The sequence below is a fragment of the Malaclemys terrapin genome, chromosome 19, assembly GCF_027887155.1.
Source record: "Malaclemys terrapin pileata isolate rMalTer1 chromosome 19, rMalTer1.hap1, whole genome shotgun sequence".
NCBI classification, from domain to species: Eukaryota; Metazoa; Chordata; order Testudines; family Emydidae; genus Malaclemys; species Malaclemys terrapin.
This window is the reverse complement of record NC_071523.1, coordinates 15344236-15371252: the sequence shown is the minus strand read 5'-3', so window position 1 is coordinate 15371252 and position 27017 is coordinate 15344236. Positions and strand designations below refer to the sequence as shown.

General features: G+C 49.5%; 1 protein-coding gene across 1 annotated transcript in view; it reads left to right on the top strand.

The window, feature by feature from the left end:
- Positions 1 to 27017, top strand: part of ACAP3 (ArfGAP with coiled-coil, ankyrin repeat and PH domains 3) — a 153622-nt gene that overhangs the window by 111930 nt on the left and 14675 nt on the right. The window contains exons 10-14 of the mRNA XM_054009321.1: positions 3931 to 3942; positions 17932 to 18044; positions 23775 to 23826; positions 25110 to 25210; positions 26345 to 26456. Of these exons, the coding sequence (XP_053865296.1) occupies positions 3931 to 3942; positions 17932 to 18044; positions 23775 to 23826; positions 25110 to 25210; positions 26345 to 26456 (390 nt within the window). The remainder of the gene's footprint in view (positions 1 to 3930; positions 3943 to 17931; positions 18045 to 23774; positions 23827 to 25109; positions 25211 to 26344; positions 26457 to 27017) is intronic.

The window sequence follows — 27017 nt, the reverse complement described above, 5'->3', positions numbered from 1 at the left end:
CTTTCCGCCGTCGTTTGCCGGAGCTGGGTTTGGATGCAGCTGCCGGGGAGTCCCGTCTCAGCTAGCACTATTCTGGTTTACAGAATGGGAGTGCCGTCTAGTGTCTAGAGCCGGAGTGATCAGGAGTCAGGACTCCTGGGTTCTGGGCCCACTCTATCTCCTGGGCAAATATTAAACCTCCTCGGACCTCAGTTTCCCCCCCGTGTGATGCTTTTCTGCCTCCCTAGGTGGTTATGAGGCTTAACTGGTTAATGCCTGTGAAGCCCTTTGAGGTTCTCGCACATAGGGGGCTGTTCCCAGAGCATGTTATTGTCATGAGTCCATACATGAAAACAGTGTCATGTAAGGCCAGGACATTGCTCTGGGAAGCCAGGTTTGGCTTGGGAAGCAGTTAGAGCAGCCCAGCGACTCTCCCATTCTCCCTCCCTCGTCTCGTCCATTCCCTCCCTTTTCCCTTCTCCCATCCCTGCCCTCACAAGCCGGACAAAGCGTCTGGCGAGCCCCAGCGTCTGCAGCTGCTATGGTGGCAGCACATCCCTCCCGAAACTTGTCTGTCTGCTCTCACATCTGTCCAGCCAGCTTCCCCTCCACCTTTCCCCAGGAGGCGGCAGCAGCACGCCTGACTGCCCAGCTCCACCAGATGGTCAGCGCCCCCTTTTAACTCAGCCAGCAGATGGATGGAGCCATTTGTTCCCTGGGGGCTCTGCTGGCCGAAGGGCCGTTTCTTCATTCACATGGAGATCACCCCCCCCCACCCCGAGTTAGGTTAATGGGTTGTGAGGAGAAGTGGAGGGAGCTGGGAAATGCTCCTGTCTTCCCCACATCGCTCTTCCCTCCCACAGAATGAATTCCCAGCTACCAGGGTACAAGAGGCCCTGCCTGTTTTCTGATCAGAGAGCCCTGCGGCCCTCCCCGCAGGGGCAGAACAAAGCTATTTAAACTGAGCTCCAATAGATAGGTACAGGTGGTGGAGAGACCAAACTGCCTTTCGCTACATGATTAGATAGATAGATAGATAATGTCTGGGGATGGGTAGGTGAGCAGACTGAGGGGTACATATGGGGATGGATGGATGTCCCTTCAGCATGGGCATTATTAGATATAAAGAAGGATCCTTTTTCTTCTTTAAGGAGTCACATTCTGCCCTTTCCTAGCACCCTCTGTCTGAGGATCTCCAAGGACTTCACAAACATTAATAAGTTACTCCTGACAAAGTCTCTCTGAGACATCAGTACTAGTCATCCAATTCTGAAGCTAGGAAACCTGAAATACAGAGAGGTGAAGTGACTTTCCCAAGGTCATGCACCGAGGGTGCGTCGACACGGCAAGCAGAAACCTGGAGCGAGTCTCAGAGCCCCGGTCTCCAGTCTTGGGCTTGCACTGTGTATACGTCTGGGCTCGGGCTGGCGCTATGTTAACATGAACTTGGTACATTTTAGTTCACACTAGCACCGTCTACGGGCAGGGAGGGGAGTTACAATGCAGCCCTTTGGTGTGTGCAGCAGGTCACACCCTGCAGTCTGAACTACAGGGCTGTTGGACAAGCCTTGAGCCTCAGCCCCCAAGAGTTTATCCAAGGAATTTTATCCCTTCCTTGTCGAATCACTTATTCGTAAATAAACTTTCCCTGTTCTATAGGTGGTCAAAGAATATCCATCAAATAAATTAGGCCTGATTTCTTTTTCACCATGATTTAGTCACAAACACTTTTTCCCTCGTCTGCAAGTTGTTTGCCCGTAACAAAGGAATTGTTAATAGTGTTTTCACTTGATTGTCTCCTGCCTGGTTTATAATCGCAATAATGACCATGGCCCATGGTACTCCTGAAGAGATGTCTACTTCCCAGGCTCTCAAGTCTCTTGATCCCTCTGGCTCTAAATACTAGATGGCACCAGCCAGTTACTAACCCCTGGAATATGCCCTGTGCCGTGACCATTATTACTTAAAGGCAGCCTCCTCTCCGATGAGTCCAAAGAATAGATTTTCCTTCTCCATCAAGAAGGCAGCTGTGGGGTGGGTAATTTCACCAGTGAAAGAAGAATCTTTTGGGGGAAATTTTGGTGCTCCAGTAGAACCTTGATTTTACCGCCACTAATCTTACGCATGACCAGTTATACGAACCATTTTTCCCAATGGAAAAGAAAAAAAATTCACATAACAAAAGCGATGTAGATGATGAGTAAGCTGACATCCCTTCATCTACTAAGAAGCCAAAGGAAAGAATTCCTGTGGCTGGATCAACGGCCCATGTCACGCAGTGTAGATCCCCTTAGATCTCTGTGGGAGCAGTGGTTCAGTACTGATGAAGAGGGAAGAGTGAATTACCAACACCACTTCCTGTGTTTTCCTTGGACATCTCCCTCGGATGATCCTTCTTTAGCTTCTAAGCTATGCTAAGAGCACAGTCCTATGGGGCCTGGCTTCAGAAACAATTATGCCACCTGTGTTACCTGTGTCAAAGTGCGGGGAACATGAGAAACAGGGCAGATATGGAATTTGGGCCATCCCCAGCTAGCAGGGCTACTGGCTCCTTGTAGAAACACCTTAGGATCTTTTTGTATGACACAGCTGCAGTTTCCCATGGAATATTAACACTAAGAATCTTGCTGAGTTGCGGGAGGGAGGTCAGTGGAGTCTGCTTAAATCTCTCCTCCCTGGGGCCAAAGTAGGTTGCTTAGCTGGCATGTCCTGTGGATGTCTGAAAGGAAGTGCCCAGCTGAGACCCAGGCAAAGCCCAATATTGATTTTGTACTCATGGGCGAGGAAGTGGATTGACAGGCCGGGACGGGAGAGGGCAGTTTGGTCGTCTGACGGCGGCCGCTGGGGAGGAGGAGATGGATTCCAGCATTTCGCTGCCAAAGCAGAGTCCAGGCTCTGCATAGAGAGGCATGTTGCGTTTCTCACCGTCCCGGAACAGGACTGACTGGAAAGGATTCACGTGCACCAGGCACTTAAAAAGATGCGGAGCCCAAATCTGCTCCACTGGAGTCAATCCATTCGGCCAGTGAAGCCAGTATGTCACTACCCTGCCTTGGCATGACACCTAGTGACAAAGGTGTGCCACATTCTGCTTCCGTTGACACCAAATCCAGAGTTTCACAACTGGAGTCTTGGGGATAGGGGGTAAACCCTCTGCTGGTTAAATTGATATACCTCTATTTGCTTCAGGGGAGCTGTCCAGCAGCTGAGGGTGGGGCTCTGGGTGTTGCAGTTGAATGAGATCTTGACTCTGGGCCCACAAACTGATTCAAAGCTAACCTCCAGAGCTGGATAACGAACTCCCAGTGCAGTAATAGGGGAAGGGTGTAGGTCTGCATGATCAGGGATGAGATGCTAAACTGAAGTCTTCTTTGGCAGAAATTAAAGATCCCATTGCAATGCTTGTAAATGGTAAGGGATAACCCAGGTGTCCGGCCCCGACGTCCCCTCCTTTGCTGACACAGATTCTAATATGGCCTGTTGCAGAGTACATACCAGTTGCCGCACTGACAGCATCTAATTCGTCACTCTGTACAGCTGTGGAAGACCAATTAAAATGCTGTTCCCTTGTGCTATTGCTGGACATTCAGGAACAAGTTTAGAAAGCAGCCATAGTGCTGTCTTCTCAGTTTGAAAACCTAGAACTACACACACACATTCCCATGAGCCCGCAGTGTCAGATTTGCCATGCACATCAGGCATTGAGATGTTTGGCTAGCTGACCCTGGTATGCAGCTACTGCTTGCATGCAGAAATACAAGATTTGGAGGGGCACAGAAATTGCATGGATAATTCTGAGCCTGCCAGTGGATCTGGAAAACATGGTTGCTAAGCCTTGCGAAGCTTCGCTGGGGATTGATTTTGCACTTGATCATTAGAGTAATGTTAAGTAATGTGCCCTTTTTTTCTTCTTTTCTCTCTCGTCAACCATCGCTGACGTGCCCCCTCCAGACTCTCCTGCAGGTGAGTACAGCCACAGTGCTGTGTGGTGTCTTTTGAGAGATTGGTTCTTCCCTTTTGTGAGCTAAGTTTCTTCGAAGGAGTTGCACTTCACTACACTTGAACTCCAGTGAGCCCTGCTTTTAGATCTACACTGGCAATGGGATTAGATCCTGGCCGGATCCTTTAGTGCATTAGCCTGTCCTCTCTGGAGAACTAATTCCCAAACACAATTGCAAGTAAGTTTGGTGGTTTCATCCTAATCCCTAGTAGATTTTCCTTCACATAACAAAACTGCCATGCAATATCCTAGATGACTGGCAGTCTTGACTCAAGAGAGGCCCAGTTCTGGAACTGCCAGGGTTCCGTGGATTGGGACTGAAGTGTGTTGACCGAGCAGTGGAAGTAGAATAGCAAGAAATTCTGCAATTGAAGATGGATGGGCCAAATTTTTGAAAGTATCCATGTGCCCGAAGATGCAAGTAGGCACCTAGTTGGGTTTTCAATAGGTCCTTAGTGCCTAACTCCCACTGAAATCCTACATGCTTTTGAAAACCTCTCTAGGTGCTTGTCCCCATCTGCATCTGCAGGCACCTAAATACTTTACAAAATTCTGGCAAAAAGTGCATGGGCAGAGCCATGAAAGGGCCCAGGACAGCAGAAGAGGGAGTGCCGCAGGTCAGGAATAAGCTGCATTGGCAGAGCTGTGGGTCTGGAATAACAGGGGCTTTTATAACTGAGCAATGAGGTTCCTTGCCAGAGCTGCAAGGCACCTTAGGACTGGAATGGTGGGTGGTGGGTCTGAGGACTGGGGTGGAGCTGCGTGGGCAACGCTTGCCCAGTGCATACCCACGCTCTTCTTGGGTCCAACCAACGCTCCTCTGTCCCTGGCTTCGGGGAGCATGGAATGTTAGACGCACGGAATAAAGGAGCAAGTAGACGGGGCCATGCGCTGCTAACGCTGGCTTGGGTTGCTGGTTCTCAGCACCATGGACACTTCCTCCTGTGCATTTCACCTTGCCATGTGTTTCTGGGTGGCAAACCAGAGGCTAAGCAGGCGCTGGATTTGTCAGCGGAAGTGCAGCCATGGCTATATTTGTTATTCCCACCGAGCAGAACACTCTCAGGCGTGGAATTCAACAGATTGCCGAATCGACTGTGGACGGACAGAATGATAAACAGAGTCTTTCCCCCTTCTCCCTGCTCCACTGATCACTTAGCCACAGCTGCTGCACCGTAGCGCCACTGCAGAAACCTGTTTACTTTAGCTTTATTGACACGGGTCAGGAACTGTTCTGCAAACCGCCAGATGGGACAGCCTGGGAGACAGGAGCTAGTTAATCTGCTGTCTGTCTTCTTGGAGCTCAGCAGTTCTTCTATGCCTGCTCCCTTTCCCTTCAACCAAGCAGTAAGGTACTTGGGGAGGATGTCTGATGGGCTCCTCTTTGGTTTGTTACCAATATGTTATAGGGGTTTAATTATGCACTGCCAGGGCGCAGCTCGGCTTGTTAGCCAGGAAGGACATGAAGGCACAAGCCCTACATCTCAATCAGATCCGCGTAAGCTAAGCCGTGGGATCCCTTCCTCTGCTGTACGGAGCTGAGAGTGAAAGTCCACAGCTGTGCGGAGGCTGCTCAGTCCTAGACGCTGCGTCTCCTGTTGCTCAGGCTTCACTTATGGCAGAGAGTGTGTCCTGCTGCCTGCAGTCGGAGGTGTCCAGTCCATTTGACAGCCGCTCATTCTATCTCCTGGGCGTAGACACATGAGCTGTTGAGGCTTTTCTATTCTGATCCATTTAGGTCCTTCCCCGCAGGAGATGACAACAGTGAGGCCATGGAATTAGGACCCTTTTCTGATGAGATTAGGTAAATGGCTTCAAAGCGAGATAATCTCCAATTGAACTGCTGAATAGCAAAGCAAAGGCAAAATCCTGAGAGAGGGAGAGAGTCTGAGAACTCGATTTAATCCACTGTGCGGTTTCCAACTTGGGTAGGCTTTCACTGGGACGCTTGTTGGCTGATGGCCTATGAGAGCTTGTCATTCTCTCCAGGCCGATAGCTAAGAACCCCACAAGCTACACCCCACCAGGAGTCCTTTAGCACCAGCAGAAGATAGGACAACAGGTAACACAAACCACTAGGAGAAAAACCAGGTCATGCACCGATAAAATGTAGAAGCATCCAAATTAGAACCCTCAGATCCAGGCACTCAGCTGAGCCCTTCGCTCTAATGGGCTGAACCAAAACCCCAGATCCAAACATGTCCCGACTCCCAGGAAAGTTGGGGACTGGATTTAAAATGTGCAGCTCCAGCTTCTGTCTCATTTCAACCTGAAACCAGGCAAAGCTCAGGTTTGGGGGGTTGCTGAAACCTGACTCTGAAATTAGACCTACAAAGGTGTGAAACTCCCACCCAAATCCACACCAGAGAGATGGATTTGCTTGGGTGAAATATGTTTAATTCCATGTTGTTGTATGATGAAATCCAGCTGTGCCTGCCTTTTAATTGTGATTGGTCCAATCTACAACTTCAGATCCTGAACTCCCCCAGTTGTTAGGAAGTTTCAAAATTCCAGTCTGGATCCAGACGCCAATTTCGCTTTCTTTATAAAGAGCCAGACTGATTCTCAGCAGCACTCCTGAAGGCTGGGGTGTTGAATGCCAGGCCTGAGGATTATAACCTTAGTCCAGCCCTGCTTTGTTTTTCTTTTTAAAAAACGCAACATGAGAAAAACACGCCAGGGATATTCATCCCATCTGGGCCACTCCTCAGAATCGCTGACAAGCCGCACTGTACAGTTTAGAGTTGGACCCGGAATCCACTTAGCATCCCATGCGCTGTGGTGAAATAAGAGGTGACGTGCAAGAGCCATGGACAAATAGCTCAGTGGTTTGAGCATTGGTCTGCTAAACCCAGGGTTGTGAGTTCAATCCTTGAGGGGGCCATTTTGGGAACTGGGGTAAAAATCTGTCTGGGGATTGGTCCTGCTTTGAGCAGGGGGTTGGACTAGATGACCTCCTAAAGTCCCTTCCACCCCTGATATTCTATGATTCTATGAAAACAGACATTCAGGAGCTAAGTGAAGAAACACAGGAGGCAGAGAGAAAGCAGCTGTCCTGGGCACAGAATTCATTGATAAGTTCACATGTATCTAGGCTCTCATGCAGATCAACGTTCCTCTGCAGGGAAAAATTGAGCAGTGCTTTCAAGGCACTTTCTTTTTTTAATGCTCTCTCAGGGGAATGTCATGCCTCATGAAATGAAAGTGTAGCCGAATTGGAAGGCTACTGACAAGCGTTTCCTGTGTGTGCAGATGCTCTCTTAGCCTGATTGCCCTGCGGGGAGGGAAAGAAATCCATTTGTGAGCCTCCTGGCCCCTGGAGGGATTAAAGGGGAGTGATGACTTCATCGGAGAGAGCAGGGAAAGGTCTCTCTAATGCAATGCATTTAAAACCAGCCATTTCACACAAAGCTGCTCTACGAACCAGACTGGCCGGGAAGAGCTGAGGAATGACTCGGGATCAGACGCGGAGAAAGCAAAGGAGGCAGACAGGGATCCTTATGAACAGAGCGCCCCATGGCCTTGGCTCCCCATGTATATGACCAGTGGCCTTGGGAACGTTAGACAGCCATAGTCGAGTGCAGCGCGGGAAGCATTTCGCTTCCAGCCGCAGTAGGGTCAAATCAAAGCCCTGGATCCAGTGACCCCCAGACCATTGCTTGTTAGAGCTAGACAGGAATTTTGTTTTCAGAGTCAGCAGTGCCTGGAGAGCGTGTGCCCTGGCTGGCTAAAGGAGCCAGTGTCTCTCTGGAGGCAGCAGGGAGGTTGCAGATAAGCAGGTTGAATTGGCTTTGTGAGGGGGTGGGGAATAGGGGATGTCCAGATGACAGGGTCGGGTGAGATTAGCCTGCTCCATATTATGTGCTCTGTGATCTCTGTGGAGTAGAGCAGGAAACAGCATGGTCCAGCAAATAGAGCGTGGGACCAGGACTTCAAGAGAAAGGGGTTTGACTCCCAGTTCTGCCGCTCAATGCTGTATCTTGGGCAAATCACTTGGCCAGATCGGTGCCTCGGTTTCTCTGTCTGTGAAATGGAGACGATGATACCCACATTTGTAGAGCTCTGATATCGCTGGATGAAAACTGGTATCATTAGAGGAGGTTGTTACTTCTTTGTGTCTCAGCATATCCTACTGGACACTGCATTCGCGGGTTAGGCATGGAATCAAGGGGAAATACGATCGCATACATAACAGCCTCTGACACTGCAGCAATGCCACTGGACCATAGTCATTGTAAGATAAAGATTTCACCCCACTTCATCCCCACTGTCCTGCTGAGTTACAGGGACCCACAACTGCCTTTTCCCTGGGAGAAGATAGGCAGCAATATATTTTGCCCCATCACAGTGTCTCCCCAAACAACATGGCACTGACTCCAATTTGAAATAATGCTTTGTGGGTCCTGCCCTGATGATGACTCTTATGATGGTGTCTTGCTAATTGAATTACCCCTTGTCAGGTTTGCGAGGGGTGGAACGCAGGCAGGTCCTTCGGAACCCGTTAGCTAGGAGAAGCTGCGATTTGGATTGAGGGTTGGTTGGTTGCTTGTTTGTTTTTTAAATAAAGCAGAAAACATTCTGCAAGGGAGAAAAACTTGAAGTGTAGCTGGATTATTTTCCTTCACACTGTTATTCAAGTGTCCTTTTCTCATCCCTCCCTCGGCCCCTGCTGTCTTAGGGGCATCTGTCACCTTTTGTGCGTATTCCCAGTGCAGCAATCATTTCAAGCTGCCTTTGTTATCTTAACCACTGCCCCCTTTGTCCTCCTTGCCCGCTAGCCCTACAACTCGGAGGAGTTCCATTTGCTGTTTCACACTCTACATGAAAACAAGTAGTGCTTAAACAGAGGGCATGCCAATAAAATTGGAGCGAGGTGGTGGGCGGGGGGGCTGAATTGTTATGGTTTGAAGCAAACCTTTCTAAACTCTCCTGCCAGCTGGGAAAAGCGAGAGGACACGATTTTAACATGAAGCTGCTGGATCAATCTGCATTTACTGTGTGCACAGCCATGTACGTGTGGGGGAAAGTTACGCAGTATTTAAAAGGGGACTGCAGACACACATTGTGTTCCTGCTATGGCATGGCTGCTCTGGAGATGTGAGTTCAAATTTGTCTTAAGCCACAAGTGAAATGAGTTTGTGGGTTTCCTGCTAGCCCCAACAACACAGAATGGGCACACACACTGGCTGACATTTGAAAGGTGCAGAAAGGGACAGTTAGGGGAGAAAAATAAAGGGATGCCTCTTGAAACGCCATTGAAATGCATGGGCCTGTGACAGCTTTCTGGAGGACAGAGGAGAAAAGGGGTAACATTTAAGCTAATAATCAGGGACTGCCCCTGCTAAATAGGAAAGCTTGGCACACTGGCCTTTGCTTTGATGTGATGAGCAGTCTATACGCAGGAGAGGCCTAGGGTGAGCTGATTGAGGGGAGGCTGCAAGTCATATCTGGCCACAGCTGAAGTTAAATAAATAATAATAATAATGATTAAGTAATACCTGACCCTTCTCTAGTGCCCTCCAGGGGATCTCAAACCACCCTTCAGCCTTGCCACCTCCCTGCGTAGCAGGGAAGAGTTATTGCCATCTCCAATTTACCGCCGGGGAAACTGAGGCACAGATTGACCTGCCTGAAGTACAGTGAGTCTGAGGCTGAGTGATGAATAGATCCCAGGACTCTTGACTCGTGATGTGCTTTAACTGGGAGTTCATCCTCTCTCCCACTTCCTGGCCTTACTGAGCCCTTCCATTGTACCCAAATTTACCAGCCAATTGAAGAAAAGGAGAAGTTCCTTTGGAGCCCATTGATTCTTCTCCAGGCCTGGCGCACGGCTTTGTGCACGTGTGTGGGAAGAGAGCGGTGAGTGTTAGGGCAGCGCCGTCTGCCTGATTTAGTAGCAACGGTAACTAATAAACCAGTCGGCCATATGGCTCTTAAATCACGCCGACACGCAGCAGCCCCAACGGAGCATGTGTGGCTTTGTCAGCCAATGGGGGGCTCCGTTTTCCTTAGGCGGGGGTCCCAGGGATGAGACGGTCTCAATAGGAAGTAGCTCCTGCCAAAAGCATGCCAATCCCTTGAAGATCCACTCGGCTGAGGTCAAGGGGCTTCAGCGGAGCATCCTCCTGTCAACTTTGCTCTGGCTTTGCTCACTGCCCCCACGCCCCTCTGTCCTATGGTGACAGCTGTATGATAATTAGCCCTTGATCTAAGCTGATTGATGGTGAATGGGAGGCAGGAGGAGGGGGCAGGCAGGTGGTCCCTAGAGCCTGGCACGCTTCCTTCGCACAGCGTCCCTGCTTTGACAGGAGCAAACGGCGGTGCTCGCAGCTACCCAAAAAGGAGTGGGAGGAGTGAGGAAGAGTAGGGGGGGAAAGATCTTGCCTTCCCTCCCATCCCACGGCGCCTCGCAGAGATGCTGCTCTAGAGAGCAATTGAGAGGAGAGGCGTGCACAGAAGCTCCCTGCTCGCTTGACTAGATCAGCAGAACTCCTTCCCGCAACGGGCAGCATGAAGATTTTCGGCAGACTTGAGTACCTTCTGGTAAGGAGCTTTTCTTATGGGGGTGCTTGGCTGGGGTAGGAAGTTTAGGGGGCACGCTCCATTTGGGTGCAGGAGAACTTAGAGGGTCATGCAGGACCAGGTCTCCCTCCTTGCTGATGTGACGGACAAGTTCGTTCTGGTTTATTATTTGATAGGGCGGATTTGTTGAGTTCTGTTGCTGTGACATAAAAGCGGAGAACGGTCCCTGAGCATCTTCTCCCTGGCAAGTCGAGAGCAGGGCCATCAGTTATCGTAAGACAATGAGAGAAACAAAAGGGCTGTAAATAGGATTCTTCCGGATCTAGCCATCAAGTGTGTGTTTGTGCACAATGTATGGGAATGTGTGTGTAGGAGTTCCCCCTTAGAACCTGTGTGTGCACATGGGGTCACAGTGTATACACAATATACACACAGAGATGTGTAAGTCATCATGTGTAGAAAGTGCTTTAATATTCACATGCACTAGTAGAGTATGTACTTATATTCTTCTGTTCATATATAAAATGTGAGTGCATTTATATGCAAACTATATGTATCTGAACAGTCCATATGCATATATCCACACACACATGATAGCTAGCTAGCTAGTTAGATAGATGGATAGATACACGCACACACACACACACACACACACACACACACACACACACAAAGTACATAGACAAACTGGTCTCATGTAGTATTTATTTTAATACGGTATATATTATATACATACGTTTTTGTGTGTGCATTACAGTCTATATAATTGTTAAATAGTGACGATTGATATAAGAGAATAACTGAATGCTTTGCTAATTGAGAAAGCAATTTTGCATAAAACCATTTTGTCCCTTCTGAGGCAATCCATGCGCAGACTGTACATATACCTGCATGCATTTTCTATTATTCTAATTGCTATTCATCAGAAATAGCATAAGCAAAGGGATTTGCTAATAAACAGGATGTATACGAAACCATAGCAGTATATTGCCAGCTGTGCAATACAAAGCAGGAAAGCATATTGGTTATTAGAATTGATCTGAGAAGGGCCATACGTGGCAGATTGGATACCATGGCCTTAGTGGGGAATGTAGTTGCAGCAGAGTGCAGTACTTTAATGAAGATTCCAGCCTACACATCTCCACTCTTGCATGTGTCGCCCCTTTCAGGACAGTGCTAGACCTATGTTAAGGGGATAGACGCAAGAGTCCCCAACTGCACAGGGCACGGAGTTTCCAAAGGCTAGTGGGCAGGGCTCTGTCCTTTGAAGAAAACCTTCCAATGGTCCGGGGGACTGGGGCGCATCTCCACTTTTCCTGTTACAGCTGTTCACTTTATCGGGAAGTTTATTTAATTTGATCAGTCTCCTTCCCTGCATGCATGGCTGGCTCTGCATAAGAAATCGCCGTGTCTGTCTCGTGGAGATAGACAAGCGGCTTCTTAAAGGGCCAGTCCTCGAAAGAACCTTTGACATTTTTTTCCCAATGCCCCTTTGTACGAGATAGTGTCTGTGTTGGTTTTTTCCTCCTTTCCATTCGCCCGTTTGAAAGTATCCATGTCTAGGCCTTTTTCACATCCCTCTCTTGGAATTTGTTACCTCATTGTCATGGCTTCAGTGGCATTCAATGCGTTCCCATGGAAACCATTGTGATGTCATTTCTAAAAGGCTCTCCGTTCCCAGGCAGCCTTGGGTGTAAATTCAAAGCCATGGGGCAGGAAGAAGGGGCACAAAGGGGTAGGATCGATGTGATTTATTGAAACTGCATGAAAGAAAAGAGAACAGATGATGGAGGGATTGCCGGACTTTTGGCAGATCTTATTTCTTGTTTCAGAGGGTGGCTCGTTTATTTTAACATTGTGTGTGCCAACGCGTCACCGCTGTGGCTAGCTCACTGTTGCGTGGACAGTTGTAGCCAGATGCCATTCAGAACACAATCCCAGCATGCATTTGTCATTTCATAATGGTGGTAGGCACCCATTCTCCAGTGATGAATATGGCCTAAAACACATGGATGGCTAGATTAATAATAGCAGCGAGCTCTTAATCCGTAGATCTCAAAGCATTTACAAAGGAGCTCAGAATCATTATTCTCCTTTTACATAGGGAGAAACTGAGGCACGGAGCGGCAAAGCGATTTGCCCAAGGTCCCCCAGCTGGCCTATGGCAGAGCCAGGACGAGAGTCCAGCTGTCCTGAGCCCTAGGCCAGTGTTCGCGCCACAAGGCCCCGAGATAGATTGATAGAGCTAAACAGAACTAAAACCGAAACCAGCCTTACCCTGCGCTCTTACACTGCAGTGATGCTAAGGGTCTGGCAAAAGGCAGTTTATTCAAATTGAGGCCGAGTCTCCGACCATAACGTGCAGCTACGTGTAAGAGATGACACAACAGCAGGAGCCTGAGCGAGAGCGGGAGCCCCTTGTCTTGTTCCCTCAAGCCTTGACGAGTGGGAGTGGACCCAGGACAGTTACTTGGCTTACAAGGCAGAAGGGTGATTTTTTTTCTCACGCCACCTGCGGTTGGAGAGTCCAGCTGGGTTCATGGCATCCTTTCTAATAAAGGGTCAGCCGCAGGGACTTAACTGAGGCTCGGCTGATGATGGGGATGTGTGTGGGGCAGGCACAGAATTGTGCTCGGGCTCCCTGGGCTCTTTGGACCGCTCTGCGGGGCTAACAGGATTAAGAGTTTCCTTGGGTCCGTGAAGTGAGCAGATGTCAGCCAGACACATGCAGAAAGGGGGCAGGTATGTCGGGTGAGACAGTACTGTTTTCGCACATTCGCTGTATCTATCAGTGGCCGCACCCTGATGTTATTTGAACATAGGTTGTAGCACTATTTCTTCAGATGCTTGGAAGAGCTTCCAATGCCAGCGACGATAACGAATCAAGAATCAGAGGGCAGGGGTCTGGGAATGACATTTCGCCAGATGGCTGGTATTCCAGCAGCTCCCCCTCCAGAACACCCCTCTTTGCTCCCTCTCTTTTCAGTGGCCAACATGCCAGGGGAGGACACATCTTTATGTGGGCTGGGAATGTGGAGATACGTGCACAGGAATCAGTTTTGTAAGCCACAGCATCCTGGCTGATTTTAACTGTAGGGTTTTTAATTTTAATTAACTATGCTGTGATTAGTATTTATTAAGAAAGGAGTGCGGAGCAGAGACCTGGCCCTGCAGATTTACACAGGGCTTAGACACTGCGGCATTGCCCAGGCCACGCTTCGCAATCTGGAACCAGAAGAGTTAAATCTCTCCTTAAGACAAAGGGTAATGCTGCCTCTGTGCATCTCTCTGAATGGACCTGAGCATCTAATCTCCTCAGGCCCATAGCAGTCAATCCTCTAGGATGCAAGCTGTGAATGGCAGGGACATGAAACTGACTTGAATCCTGACTTATTTGCTGTTCAGCCTCAAGCCATCTCCATACATTTCTTATTTGGTCTCAGTGGGAAAGGGGAAACAAATCTCATTTTTCGGTGGAGGGAGGGGGAATGCTGGATTTTTCCCTTATCTCCCCTTTCTCTGATTTCATTTGTTTTTAGATACTGCAGTATTCTGTAGTAACAGCCCCAACCACCTCCCTCTAGTCCACTGTGATTGAACAAAATGCATTCCCCCTCTAAGTATCTGCATGGGTACGTTCCCAAGGATAAGACACACACGGGATCTTCCTATACTTGGACCTACTTCACAAATCCAGCTTAGAGCTCTAGGGCCCACATTTTGCTCTCTGTTACCCGAGCATAATTCTTTTGACGTCAAAGGAGTTACTTGGGAATTACACCGGAGTAACTGAGACCACAGTTTGGTCCAGGGACTTTTTCTAACCCCCCATCCCCCCCCCCCCCCCAAAAGGTGGTGGATTAGAAAAGAGAAAGTATTGTTCAAGTAATGCACCCAAATATCATTTTTTTCCAGCTGTGTGCTTTTTAGAGGAGCCAGCTTCCAACACCAATCAAGGTGGATCTCAATTTCCTATTAGTAATATATGTAGGTTGGGTGTGTATATAATAATAGTATTTATTTGTACTGTGGTAGTACCTAGGAACCCCTACCATGGACCAGAACCCCATTGTGCTAGGCACTATCTATCTCTCTATCTGCACACACTCTCTCTTTTTAAAGATGAGATTGGCCAAATAGAGGTTTTTGAAAGGCCAGGAAGTTCTCCAGGTGCTGTCGCCCTTGTTTTTGAAGTCTCAATACAGTTCACTTGTCACCTGATTTTTTTCCAGACAATCCTGTGAAATTATAACGGGGAGAAGGGGAATCACATGAACCATGTTTAGCCAATCAAAATTGGGAAAAGTGTAATAAAATACAAACATGCAGGGCTGCATTCACTCCATTGATGTCACTCCCTTGATTTTTAGTGGATGCAATGGCCCATCTGTCCTTCTTGCATTCGTCAGCAAAATTCTCTCCTTGCTGTAATAAACGTGTTTTTGTTTTGGGACAGCTGAAGAAGCCCGATTAACATATTTAGATCCCAAATTATACCTCTTCCCTAAAGTCGGGTACAACACAGTTGTCAAAGCTGGGAATTGGTCCTGCTTTGAGCAGGGGGTTGGACTAGATGACCTCTTGAGGTCCCTTCCAACTCTGATATTCTATGATTCTATGATTCTATGAAAGTTAAAGCGTATTTATTAGTAGTTTCCACTCTGTGGAACCTGAGAGCCCCCTGATCCCCCTTTAACTAAAACAGGAAATACCTGCGGTAGGTGTATGGTATCAGTTGGCAAATGTTGACTTTGAATGTTGACCACTGGACATCTCATGCCCTAGCCTTGTCATGCATTTTTGAAAGAAGACATTGTTTGGTGGCTCACCGTGTTTACACTAAAACAAACAGGCCAGATTCTGACTTCATTTACACAAGTGTCTTTCCGGAGTAATTCCACTGCAGCCAGTAGATTTGGCTGTGGATGGAAGTGGGATCAGAATCCCTTCTGTCTTTTTTTGTAATGCTACATCAAAAGCATCCACAAAGGGGACCACATGGGCTTCACCCCCCCCTTTATGTCAAGTAAATTTGGGGCCCAGTGGACCCCCTTTAAGTGGGAGCCTTACAGCGTAGCCTCTCCTGGCTAATTGGGCGTCATGCTGCCTTTTCAAGAAATGACTCAGTCTTCTCCCATTATATCTCCTCCTTCTCTACTAGTATTATTCTTATTATGATATCTCCCTGGCAAGCTGGCATCTCCGAACATGGAAATAACTCATCCTAATGAGATTGAAGTGCGTGTTGCCTAGCAACACAGCATCACTAGAGTCGCCATGCGCTGGGCTGGTAAAGGCACTTAAGTTAATGATGATGCTTTTTACTGTGGTGCGGCTGAGCCTCTGAATCTAGCAGAGTGGAGAGAAATATTTATGCTCAAGTGCATAAATTCACAGATCTCAAGGCTAGAAGGGACCATTGTGATCATCTAGTCTGGCCCCCTGTATAACACAGGCCAGAGAGCTTCCCCCAAATAATTCCTAGAGCAGAGCTTTTAGAAAAAATCCCATCTTGATTTAAAGATAGCCAGTGATGGAGAATCCACCATGGCCCTTGGCAAATTGTTCCAATGGTTAATTACTCTCACCATTAAAAATGTATGCCTTATGCCTACTCTGAATTTGTCTAGCTTTAACTTCCAGCCATTGGATTGTGTTTTACCTTTCTCGGGATCATGTTATACCAGCAGGAGCTGGCTGCAGAGTACTATGTAATGGTGAAGGCAGCTTGCGGAAAGAACAGACTTCCTAGTACTGCAGGTTAGGTTGGAAAGTAATTCAGGCTCCGTGACCTGGTTTCCATCGGGCAGGAGATACTGCCCTCCACTGGTAGCAGAATTCCATGAGGATTTTCTGGGAACAGTTACTGGAGCCCTTTGCCCTGCTCACGTACTACCACAATCCATAGAATCTGTCGGGCACAGCAATGCCAAACTCAGTACGTCAGCTATCAGGGTGATAGATAGGTAAAGATGTGACTGGCAGTCTGTTTGCCAGGTGAATATGTAAAGATCGGGGCTGGTGTGTGGAATGCACTAACTGGAAACGGGATTGGTGATTTCCTTCCTCCCTCCTGGAAACACCATCCATTGACCCTGTCCCCAGCTACATGGTGACGAGCTCATGTTTGCTCTGATCATGGGCTCATCCAGGGCAGGCAATACCCAGTTACACAGAATAACTTAACCTCTGAACAGCACTTCACTGTCTGTTCACTGCCAATTGCAGATTGCACTTGAGGTTGGACATTTTCAACCATCAAGATACCAAACCACCCACTCTGTCTCTTCTTAGCTGCTAGGGTAGCCACGGCTTTCACTGGAGGAGCAGTGGTTAACTGCATACGCATTACTAACACCTAACAATAGAAACAGCTAAGGATACTGGAGTGAGACTAATTCATGGCTCCCAGTTATTGCAGTAATGTGAGTGAGAGGATTCTGCTGGCATTGTTTTTCTGGGGTGCTGTGTGAAAATATGCCCAGCAGGAGGCAGTGGTTTGTGGGTGAACTTTTAATACAAAAAATAATGACTTAAAACTGTCTTCAAAAAAGGGCTTATTTTGTCAAACCTGGCTGATAAAACCCTGAGCCAGGAAACTGGAGTAATTTGGCACTGCAGTGAACAATCCCTCTGATTTAAGCACCACACCTCCCCCCACAAAAAAAAAATCATTAGGGTGGGAAATACTCGAACTAACTGAATTTGTGACCACTTTCTCAGGCCATAAGACAACCCCAAAAATTGTGGAGAAGAATATGAATAGCCATGACAGTGAGAGACAGGGAGCACTAAATGCAACCAGATAGAGCAAGCTTCTCATGGGCAGAGATCTGCCTCGATAGCTGTCCTGCACCACCTCAGCTATTTCAGCGCTAATTCTTAACCCAGCTCCACATCCCACTCCTGAGCTCCAGCTCTTTCTGCTACGGTCCTTTCACCTGTTCTGGATCTGCCGGTATTCCTCCAGCCTGATGCGTATCACCTCAGCTATGCCAGTCTTGGAACGCCACTCTGCTCTGCCACCACACCTGAGTCCTGACCAAACCTCTGGGCCAGAGTCTGGCCATCATGAGGATTACTTCCAAAAGAGGAAGTACTCTCACGATGCAAACCAGCCTCCACTGAAAACACAGGCTGAGACCAGCAAACTTATTCTCTCTTGCAACCTAATCAAGGATTGGCGCATAGGCCTCCATTGAGGGAAAGGCTGCTTTAAATAACCCCTGCAGCCACAGAACCTTCTTACACGTGTTCACATGTTTCCCGGTTGGATATCCTCATGGTCCCAACACTGATGTGCTGTTTGGTGTCACCGTTTCCCATTTATCTGGGTGTTTTTACCGTGCCCCTCACCCTAGTTCTTGTGGCGCTGAGGCTGCAGCACCAGCATCCCCTGATGTGTTTTCTCAACATGTTTCGACCTGCAGGACTTCTCCTACGATGACTCCAAGGTGGAATTTAATGTCGATGCCCCCAATGGAGTGGTGATGGAAGGGTACCTCTTCAAGAGAGCAAGCAATGCTTTCAAAACATGGAATCGGTAAGTAACGTGTATCCCCACTGATAACTGAATGAGGGCTCTGAATGCATCTCCAGCCTGGCAGCGCACATTTGGCTACAACTCAGCAGGTGTTTTCCTTTGTTTAAGTGGCTTCATCAGCTCCAGGCCCACCCAGAGAAGCGATGTTGGGTTGATGCAGAGTTGTCTGTCAGTGCAGCATCCCTTAACTCTTTGTGTGCTGAACTGGTGAAGTCACTTAATATAAGAAGGGTCCTGTGATGCTGGCATGTTCTAAACAGAAAGGTTTAGGCTCAGTAAAAGGAGCTGGATGTGATGTATTTTATAGGTAGTGAAGATCGTCTGCAAAATAAACTGGCTTCTCCTGGCCCTGCAAATGTTTGTGGGACCATTCAGCTCTCCCACGGAAAGTCAGTGAATCTTTCTTTTGTTATCACTTCTTTATTTTACCAGCTACCTGCAGTCTGGTCCATCAGGGCCCAAGGTCACCATGGAAATAGTACAGAGGGAGACCTTGCATGCATTGGCATTAGCCTAGTTCTTTCTTTGCTAAGAACTGGTATCGTCCTAAAGGGTGAACCAGTGCAGTCAGCCTGCCTGCAGTTTGCCTCCTCTTGGTACATGCCATCAAATGTGACAGCGAAAACCTTCCATCTTAAGACAACCACCAGGCTTCATGCAGGGAGCGTAGGACACAAAGCAGCTGGAGCCTTGCCCCAGGAAAGCTGTATGCTTGTAACCATCAAGAGAAACATCTAACACAGCAGGACAAGCCTGGCTTTCAAGAGCTGCTAGTATCCAACCTCCCTGGGAGGTGGGAGCCTGGAAATGTCAGGATCTGGCTTCGCTGGGCACTGCCCCTTCTCTCAGTCACTTATAAATATTTCAGATGACGGGTCATTGGGGATGCAGTTAAATTTCCCAGCTCCCAGGTGAATTGCAAGCAAAGCGGGTTTCAGGTTCTCTCCTCAATCAATATTTGTGTGTGTCTAGGAACCCTTGTAATAGTCAATGGGTCGGATTTACGCTGGTGCAGTTAAGAGCAGAATTCAAACCATCGGATTCTATTATTAGTACATCAGATCAATGCCCCCCTTGACCCACTCCTGCTTTCCCCTCTCACCTGGCAGTGCAGTGATATAATACCTAGAGGTCACCTGTCTGTCCAAGTTCAGGGTAATTTCTGCAGCTAGGTAGAAGTTTGAAACAAACAAGCAGTTCACCACGTCCCTGTATTTTTGTGCAGAAACTGTTGGTTTTATGCCTAGAGACCGGTAAGCTGGGGTAAGCCCCTCCCTCCCGAAACCTTCACCCCCAACTCAAGCTGGGCCTTTCTTGCCATTCCAAACCAGTTTGTCTGATGTTCTTAGCCCCAGTGTTGCCATCTGCATGGCATTCAAGTGCATTCTCTGCACTTCAAGGTTTCCTGAGGCACCAGAAGCCAAAGTGCCAGATTGTGAAGAGAACAGCTGTTCTTGTGAGATTTCCAGCCCCCGGCTACAGAGGTTTGGATTTGGTGATTGCTAACCTGTGAACTACAGGGCACTCCTCTGAGCTGAATTTATGAACCATTTACGGTTTTCCCCGCAGTATTTCCAATGCAGAGCTTTGCCTCCATTCTCAGCCTTTCATTCAGCAGAGCCAGGCTTCCTGATGCAAAAGGCCACCACCCCATTCCAGTATGTGTCAGATTAATGCTGAGCTCCTACACTGCAGGATAAGTGAGTCCCCATCTCACCCCTGCAGACGATCCATGGGAGTTCTGAGCAAGGTACCCCATTCCCCTCAAGGCAGCTGTTCACAGCTGTACATATCCCCATACAGCCCAACTATTCACAGCCATCCATATCTCCCCACAGCCCAGCTATTCACAGCCATCCATTTACCCCCACAGCCCAACTATTCACAGTCATCTATTTACCCCCACAGCCCAACTATTCACAACTATCCATATCTCCCCACAGCCCAGCTATTCACAGCCATCCATATCTCCCCACAGCCCAGCTATTCACAGCCATCCATTTACCCCCACAGCCCAACTATTCACAGTCATCTATTTACCCCCACAGCCCAACTATTCACAACCATCCATATACCCCCACAGCCCAGCTATTCACAGTCATCCATTTACCCCCACAGCCCAACTATTCACAGTCATCTATTTACCCCCACAGCCCAACTATTCACAGCCATCCATATCTCCCCACAGCCCAACTATTCACAGTCATCCATTTACCCCCACAGCCCAACTATTCACAGCCATCCAGATACCCCCACAGCCCAACTATTCACAGCCATCCAGATACCCCCACAGCCCAACTATTCACAGTCATCCATATACCCCCACAGCCCAACTATTCACAGCCATTCATATCTCCCCACAGCCCAACTATTCACAACCATCCATATCTCCGCACAGCCCAGCTATTCACAGCCATCCAGATACCCCACAGCCCAGCTATTCACAGCCATCCATATCTCCCCACAGCCCAGCTATTCACAGCCATCCATATCTCCCCACAGCCCAACTATTCACAGCCATTCATATCTCCCCACAGCCCAACTATTCACAACCATCCATATCTCCCCACAGCCCGACTATTCACAGCCATCCATATCTCCCCACAGCCCGACTATTCACAGTCATCCATATCTCCCCACAGCCCAGCTATTCACAGCCATCCAGATACCCCACAGCCCAGCTATTCACAGTCATCCATATCTCCCCACAGCCCAGCTATTCACAGCCATCCATATACCCCCACAGCCCAACTATTCACAGCCATCCATATCTCCCCACAGCCCAACTATTCACAGTCATCCATATCTCCCCACAGCCCAACTATTCACAGTCATCCATATCTCCCCACAGCCCAACTATTCACAGTCATCCATATCTCCCCACAGCCCAGCTATTCACAGTCATCCATATCTCCCCACAGCCCAACTATTCACAGCCATCCATATCTCCCCACAGCCCAGCTATTCACAGCCATCCATATCTCCGCACAGCCCAACTATTCACAGTCATCCATTTACCCCCACAGCCCAGCTATTCACAGTCATCCATATCTCCCCACAGCCCAGCTATTCACAGTCATCCATATACCCCCACAGCCCAGCTATTCACAGTCATCCATTTACCCCCACAGCCCAGCTATTCACAGCCATGCATATCCCCCTCACCGTGGGTGGGAGGATACTATGGTGATTTTAAGGGCCCTGGGAGGAAGTCCCTGTTGGAAACATACACAGAAGGATACTGGACGAAGAAGACCCCTGAGGTCAGAATGAGATCCAGCACCATAGTCCAGAGCATTCCTGGATGCTAATGCCCCAGCTAAGAAACCAAACAGGAGGAGATACAGCGCTGTGAGGAGCAGCATCCAGGATCAAACAGCTGGGAAGGGAGCTTTCCACTTGGCTTCATGTGACAGCAAAGCTGCTTGAGAATATGTCGTTGCCACTGCCAGAGGGAATGGCTGTCACCAGGTGGAGCTCAAAGTGCTGCAGCTCCAAACACACTCAGGAGCTGATCAAAAGGGGCTTTCAAGCAGGCAGAATGGCCTCAGGTCTCCTGCGTTGCTCTGTTTTCTGGCAGACGCATCAAGCAGTGGCAGATTAATAATTTTGCCGCCCCTAGGCTGGGAAATAATTGCCGCCCTGGCCCCGCCCCGACTCCGCCTTTTCCCCGTCCCCATTCCAACCCCCTCCCCAAAGTCTCCGCCCCCTCCCTTCCCCTATTGGATCCCTTCCCCAAATCCCCGCCCCCGGTCCCGCCTCTTCCCCCAGGCGCGGCGTTCCCCTTCCTCCCCCGCCCCGCGAAACAGCTGTTTCGTGGCTCAAGCGCTGGGAGGGGAGAGAAACCGGACGCGGCGGCGCACTTGCAGAGGAGGTGGTGAGCTGGAGCGGGGGGGCGGGGCGCGGAGGGGAGGGGAGCTTCCGCCCCTGCAAATTTGCCGCCCTAGGCCTAGGCCTTGTCGGCCTAGGCAATTATACGGCGCTGGCATCAAGTCCTTCACAATCGGCACCTTTTATCTCTGAGCAATGTCTCAAGCAAGGAGCTGAAAACAGAATCCTCTCTTGCCTCATTTTCCCAGGGTACCGAATTCCTTTGCGTGTCGAGCGTGTGGTAGATGCTTTAAATAATCCACTGTCTATAGCATAGCTGCAGCATGGCTTCTTCCCCCAAACTGTCCAAGCCCTGTAGGAGTTTCAGACTGACTCGAGTGCCCCTACTTAACGAGTAACCCTAGAAACGTTATGCAGAGAGTTTGCGATAAATGCAGGGTTTTTGTTTGTTCAAACAGAAGGGCCACACATTTTGTAGACACGATTTAGGAGGCTTCTTTGAAAATCGGGCCCGTATAGTTCATATTAAACACCAGCGACCCAAAAGAATGGGAGAGTTTGACTTATTCTCACGCCAGCCAAAACATCCAGATTCAAGGCCTTTGAGCGCTTCCCTCGCCCTGGTGTGCGCCCAGATATTTCAACACAGCCTTCATGGGATGTAACAATATGGATTGCTGTCAATTCCCTCAGCTCCCCCGTGACAAAAGAGGCTCTTTGTGGCTAAATCACAGGAATGAAGTGAGAGCACCCAGGGTTGTGAGTTCAATTCTTGAGGGGGCCACTTAGGGATCTGGGGCAAAATCAGTACTTGGTCCTGCTAGTGAAGGCAGGGGGTTGGACTCGATGACCTTTCAAGGTCCCTTCCAGTTCTAGGAGATAGGATATCTCCATATGCAATGCAATATGCAATAATCCTAACTCTGACACTGACTCTTTGTGGCCTTAGGCAAAGCACTTAATCTGGGTGTGCGCATGCCTTCATTTCTTTAGCTGTAAAGTGCTCTTCAGTGCTATGGTGATACGTGCTATAGGAGAACCGTGGAGTAGGCGACGGATGGATAGGCCTCACAACGCCCCTTCGGATTTTGGTGAAAGTCAGAAAACCGGAAAGGCCGGATTTCCACGAATCGAATTGTTAGGATTCGAAAGGCTCTAGATACAGGGGTGGGGCAGGGTTCTCACATAGGACAGTGGCTGGCGAGCAAAGTCGCTCTGGATACATGGTTGAGGCAGTGACCTCACAGATGCCTGTGGCTGGGGAGCAGAGTCACTGTGGATACAGGGGAAAGCCAGTGATTTTAGGGTTAGGGGTTAAAGGTTGGGCTTAGGGCTCAGGCATCACAGAGCATCCTCTGCCTGCAGCAGCAAATGGGTCCACCGTGTTCCTGATTTTAGTCAAAATCAGGCTGCTGGAAGCCTTTTGCCCTCCCCTCTGCTCCCTGGCCTGCCCCTTCTCCCCAAGGTGGCCCTGTCATCCCCACTTCTCTCAGCCAGGATTCTCGCTCCTGCCCCCAGACTCCCAAGTGGGGGGTAAGAGGTCTGGCCTACTTAAGAAACAAAGTGTACAACTCTGATGTTATCCCTCCCCATCTTTCTGTCTTTCTTCCCGTATGTCAATGTTTCTATAGAAGTATTGAGGACACTTGTCGCCCCAGTGTCTCGATGCCAAATACAATAATCCATTAACATTGCAAAGCACTTCTTTAGTCTCAGAAGGAAGGTAAGTCTTATCCCCACCCTGGTCTTTCCCACAGTCCCTAAAATCAATGGCACATGTTGTAAGTGCAGAGGCGATGTCCTGTTCTGCAGGGAAAAGGAGCTTGCATCTCCCCCCGCCCCCTAGCTTTGGCACTGTTCACTTGCTCTGATGCCTCTTTCTTTCCTCTCTCTCCTCAGGAGGTGGTTCTCCATACAGAACAGCCAGCTGGTCTACCAGAAGAAGCTAAAGGTCAGTGAGCATATCTCAGATGACATGAGCAGATTAGCCAACTTGTCTGATGTCCTGCTGTTCTGGGGACTTGGGCACCATGGGGGAAAGAAGAATTGGATCAGATGAAGATCTGACAGCAAACCCGGTCTGAAATTTCCAGTCAGATAATATTACACTCAGAACCCAAGCTGCTCTGACAACCAAAGGACAGCGGCTGGTGTTTATAATGACCCCAGTCTTGCTGCCCGACAGAGTAACGGAGAGGTGATGTGCTGAGTAACTCCGTCCCTGCCCGGGTTTGATATGCCACGTTTGGACTGTGGGTGCTCCATGGGGCAATCTCCGTTCCCATCAGGAGGTAGTGTGCTCAATCGGCAAGGCTCAGAAAGTGGGCTTGGTTACTCCTTTGTCTGTTTGAGAGGAAAAGGGGCAGGAGACAGCACTGTTGTACACTGAAATCCAGCACACTGGCACGGTCTGTGGGGCTTCCCTCTGAGCGGGTAACTCCCAGGCTGTGGTATTATTGTTATTAATTTGTATAACTGTAGCACCTGGAGCCCCAGTCATGGACCACACTCCATAGTGCTAGGCACTGTACACACACAGAACACAAAGACGGCCTTTGCCCCAAAGAGTTTGCAATCTCACTATAAGACAGGAGGCAACAAATGGATTCAGACAGACAGACAGACGGGGGGAGTACTGGGAAACAATGAGACAGCATTGATCAGCATGGTAGTCCGTGGTCGCCTGACACCTACTGAAGATCAATCTGCAGTTGTGTTGATTGTGTTCTCCTGGATTTGGTAGGGAATGAGCTCCAGGGATGGGCACTCTGGCTTGGATGCACAATGATCTCCCCACCAACACACACACACACAATCTCCCTCCTCTCCCCCCCCCCAAGACCCTTTGTCCACAACTCAAGACAAATTGCAGCTGAGTTTTGAAAAGCTTGTTCCTCCTGTTAGTTATCAGGTCCCTGCTCTTCGGGGTTCCTGCTGGTTTGGCATGTGCTAACATACCATGAGATCACCGGTCCTCAAAGTATTTCCAGCCTGACCCTAAGCTGGAAGCACCAGAAACGTCAGGAGAGAATCTTCATGAGATTTGCCTGCCCAGTCTTGCAGACCAAAGAAGGTTGGCTGGGTCAGCAAAAGTGCTGAGCCTTCTGAGGTTCACTCAGAGGAATGAGCGCTCTGGACGAGGGAGCTGGTGAGGAGGGGAAGAGATCTGTGGGAGGTCTGAATAGGATGGGGATTCAGAGAGGAGTGTAAAGTCACCTGCTCTCCTCCTTTCAGGATGTCCTCACGGTGGTGGTGGAAGATCTGCGGCTCTGTAGCGTCAAGCCCTGCGAAGACATAGAGAGAAGATTTTGCTTTGAGGTCGTCTCACCTAGCAAGTAAGTTTTGCGGCTCTTCTAAGCTGCAGAATGCAATGCTGGGACCGTATATGGGGTTGTAAGATACCCAGCAAGTAGATTCTGACCTGGGGACCTCCTTGCCTGCACTCAGAGTTGCAGTCCTATCAGTGGGCGATTTTTTTCAACCAGACGCTGAGCGGTGTTTGGAGACAGCCTGTCAGGATGGGGAGCTGCCAAAGCTGCTGAATAATGCATGAAGGGAATGTAGAAGGGTCTGGGCCTGCCTCACAAAGTGCTGAGTCACCAGCCTGGCTCCCCAAGAAGCAGCCGGCTGCTGGGGGGCATTAAAAGCATCAGAGTGGAGGGAGCAGGTGTGTGAGGGGAAGGAGCGTATAAGTGGGAGGATGCTGGCGGGGGGGAGGGGGAGTGTGTGTGTTGGGAGGAAAGGAGGGATTTTCTGTGTGGGTGGAGGAGGAGGAAAACGGAGTACGTGGTGCGAGGGGGAGGGAGTAGGGGGCTGATGAGGGAGGGAACTTGTGAGGGGAGGGTTGCAAGTGTGTGGTGAGGGGAAGCCGAGATGTGTGTGTGGTTGGCGGCATCCATAATGCATTTCCCCTCAGCTGTGAGTGTCCTATCAGGAGGCCGTGGTGCTGCACCCCTTAATGGGCGGGCTGAGCCCCAGGAGTGGGGACATTGCTCAGGCTGCGTGGGGATGCGAGGAGCACTCGAGCCTCACTGCTCTGCTGGGGCTGGAGAGGGGGATTCATTCCGCTGTTTACTCTGAAACCTAATGAGAGCAGCACTGTGGGCAGTGAACAGCTGGTGTGAGGGAAACAGAGGCACCCACTGAGGAGAGGAACGGTCACATTCCTGTTTTTCACCGACCCTCTATGTATCTGGGAGTGGTGGGGGTGAAAGCAGGGCTGCTTTAATGAACTGGGGCGGGGTGAGGAGTGATGGCTTCTCTGAGGTTAATTTTGCCTAAGCCACGCCTGGTAACTTCACGTCCTTACTATGCATCTCCAAACCATACCATCGTCACCCTTGGTGAAGCGAGGCTGTGAGGCTGGTTATAAACTCAGGCACCTCGCCGTGTTGCGGCTTCCCAGGTCCCATACCCCAAGCCCTTTTTCTCATGCCAACCAGCGTCTCTTATGCCTCTCCCCTACCCAGGAGCTGCATGCTGCAGGCTGACTCGGAGAAGCTGCGCCAGGCCTGGATCCAAGCGGTTCAAGCCAGCATCGCCTCCGCTTACAGAGAGAGCCCAGACAGCTACTCCATCGAAGTGAGTCCGGTGGCAGGGACAGGCGCTCGCAAGCTGTCGCAGCGCCACTCCCGGGCATGGGCTCTTGTTAGCACGTATGGGTGTGCAAATGATGACAGCGCCGGCCCAAAGGCAACTGTAGTTTAGCAAACGAAAGGCAAGCTTACAAAGCAGCGGGCGGGGGTGTGTGTGATGGAGTGCAGTCCTGAAGCCCCCACCTTCCTCCTGTCCTCCAGAGAGTCCCTGCAGAGCAGGATGTACTCCTCCGGGGAACACTGAGGGGAATTCACTCTCTGGTAAGATGAGACAACACAAGGCAGCGGTCTGTTACACACCATGCAATCATTTGTGTGCTGCCAGCCTTGGTGTGTATTAATGGGGGGAAGAGAGGGGTGTGCTGTGTAGTGCCATCTGGTGACAGAAGTCACTAGTTCAGGTGGAAGATTCACGCTTCCCTTCATTCACATCCCCAAACTCCGATTCAAAGGGAGTGAACAGATCGGGGTATCCTCAACCCTCCCTTCCCTTGGCTGACACCAGCTCAGGTTTGTCTAGCTGACTTTTTTCACCTGTGATGGTTAC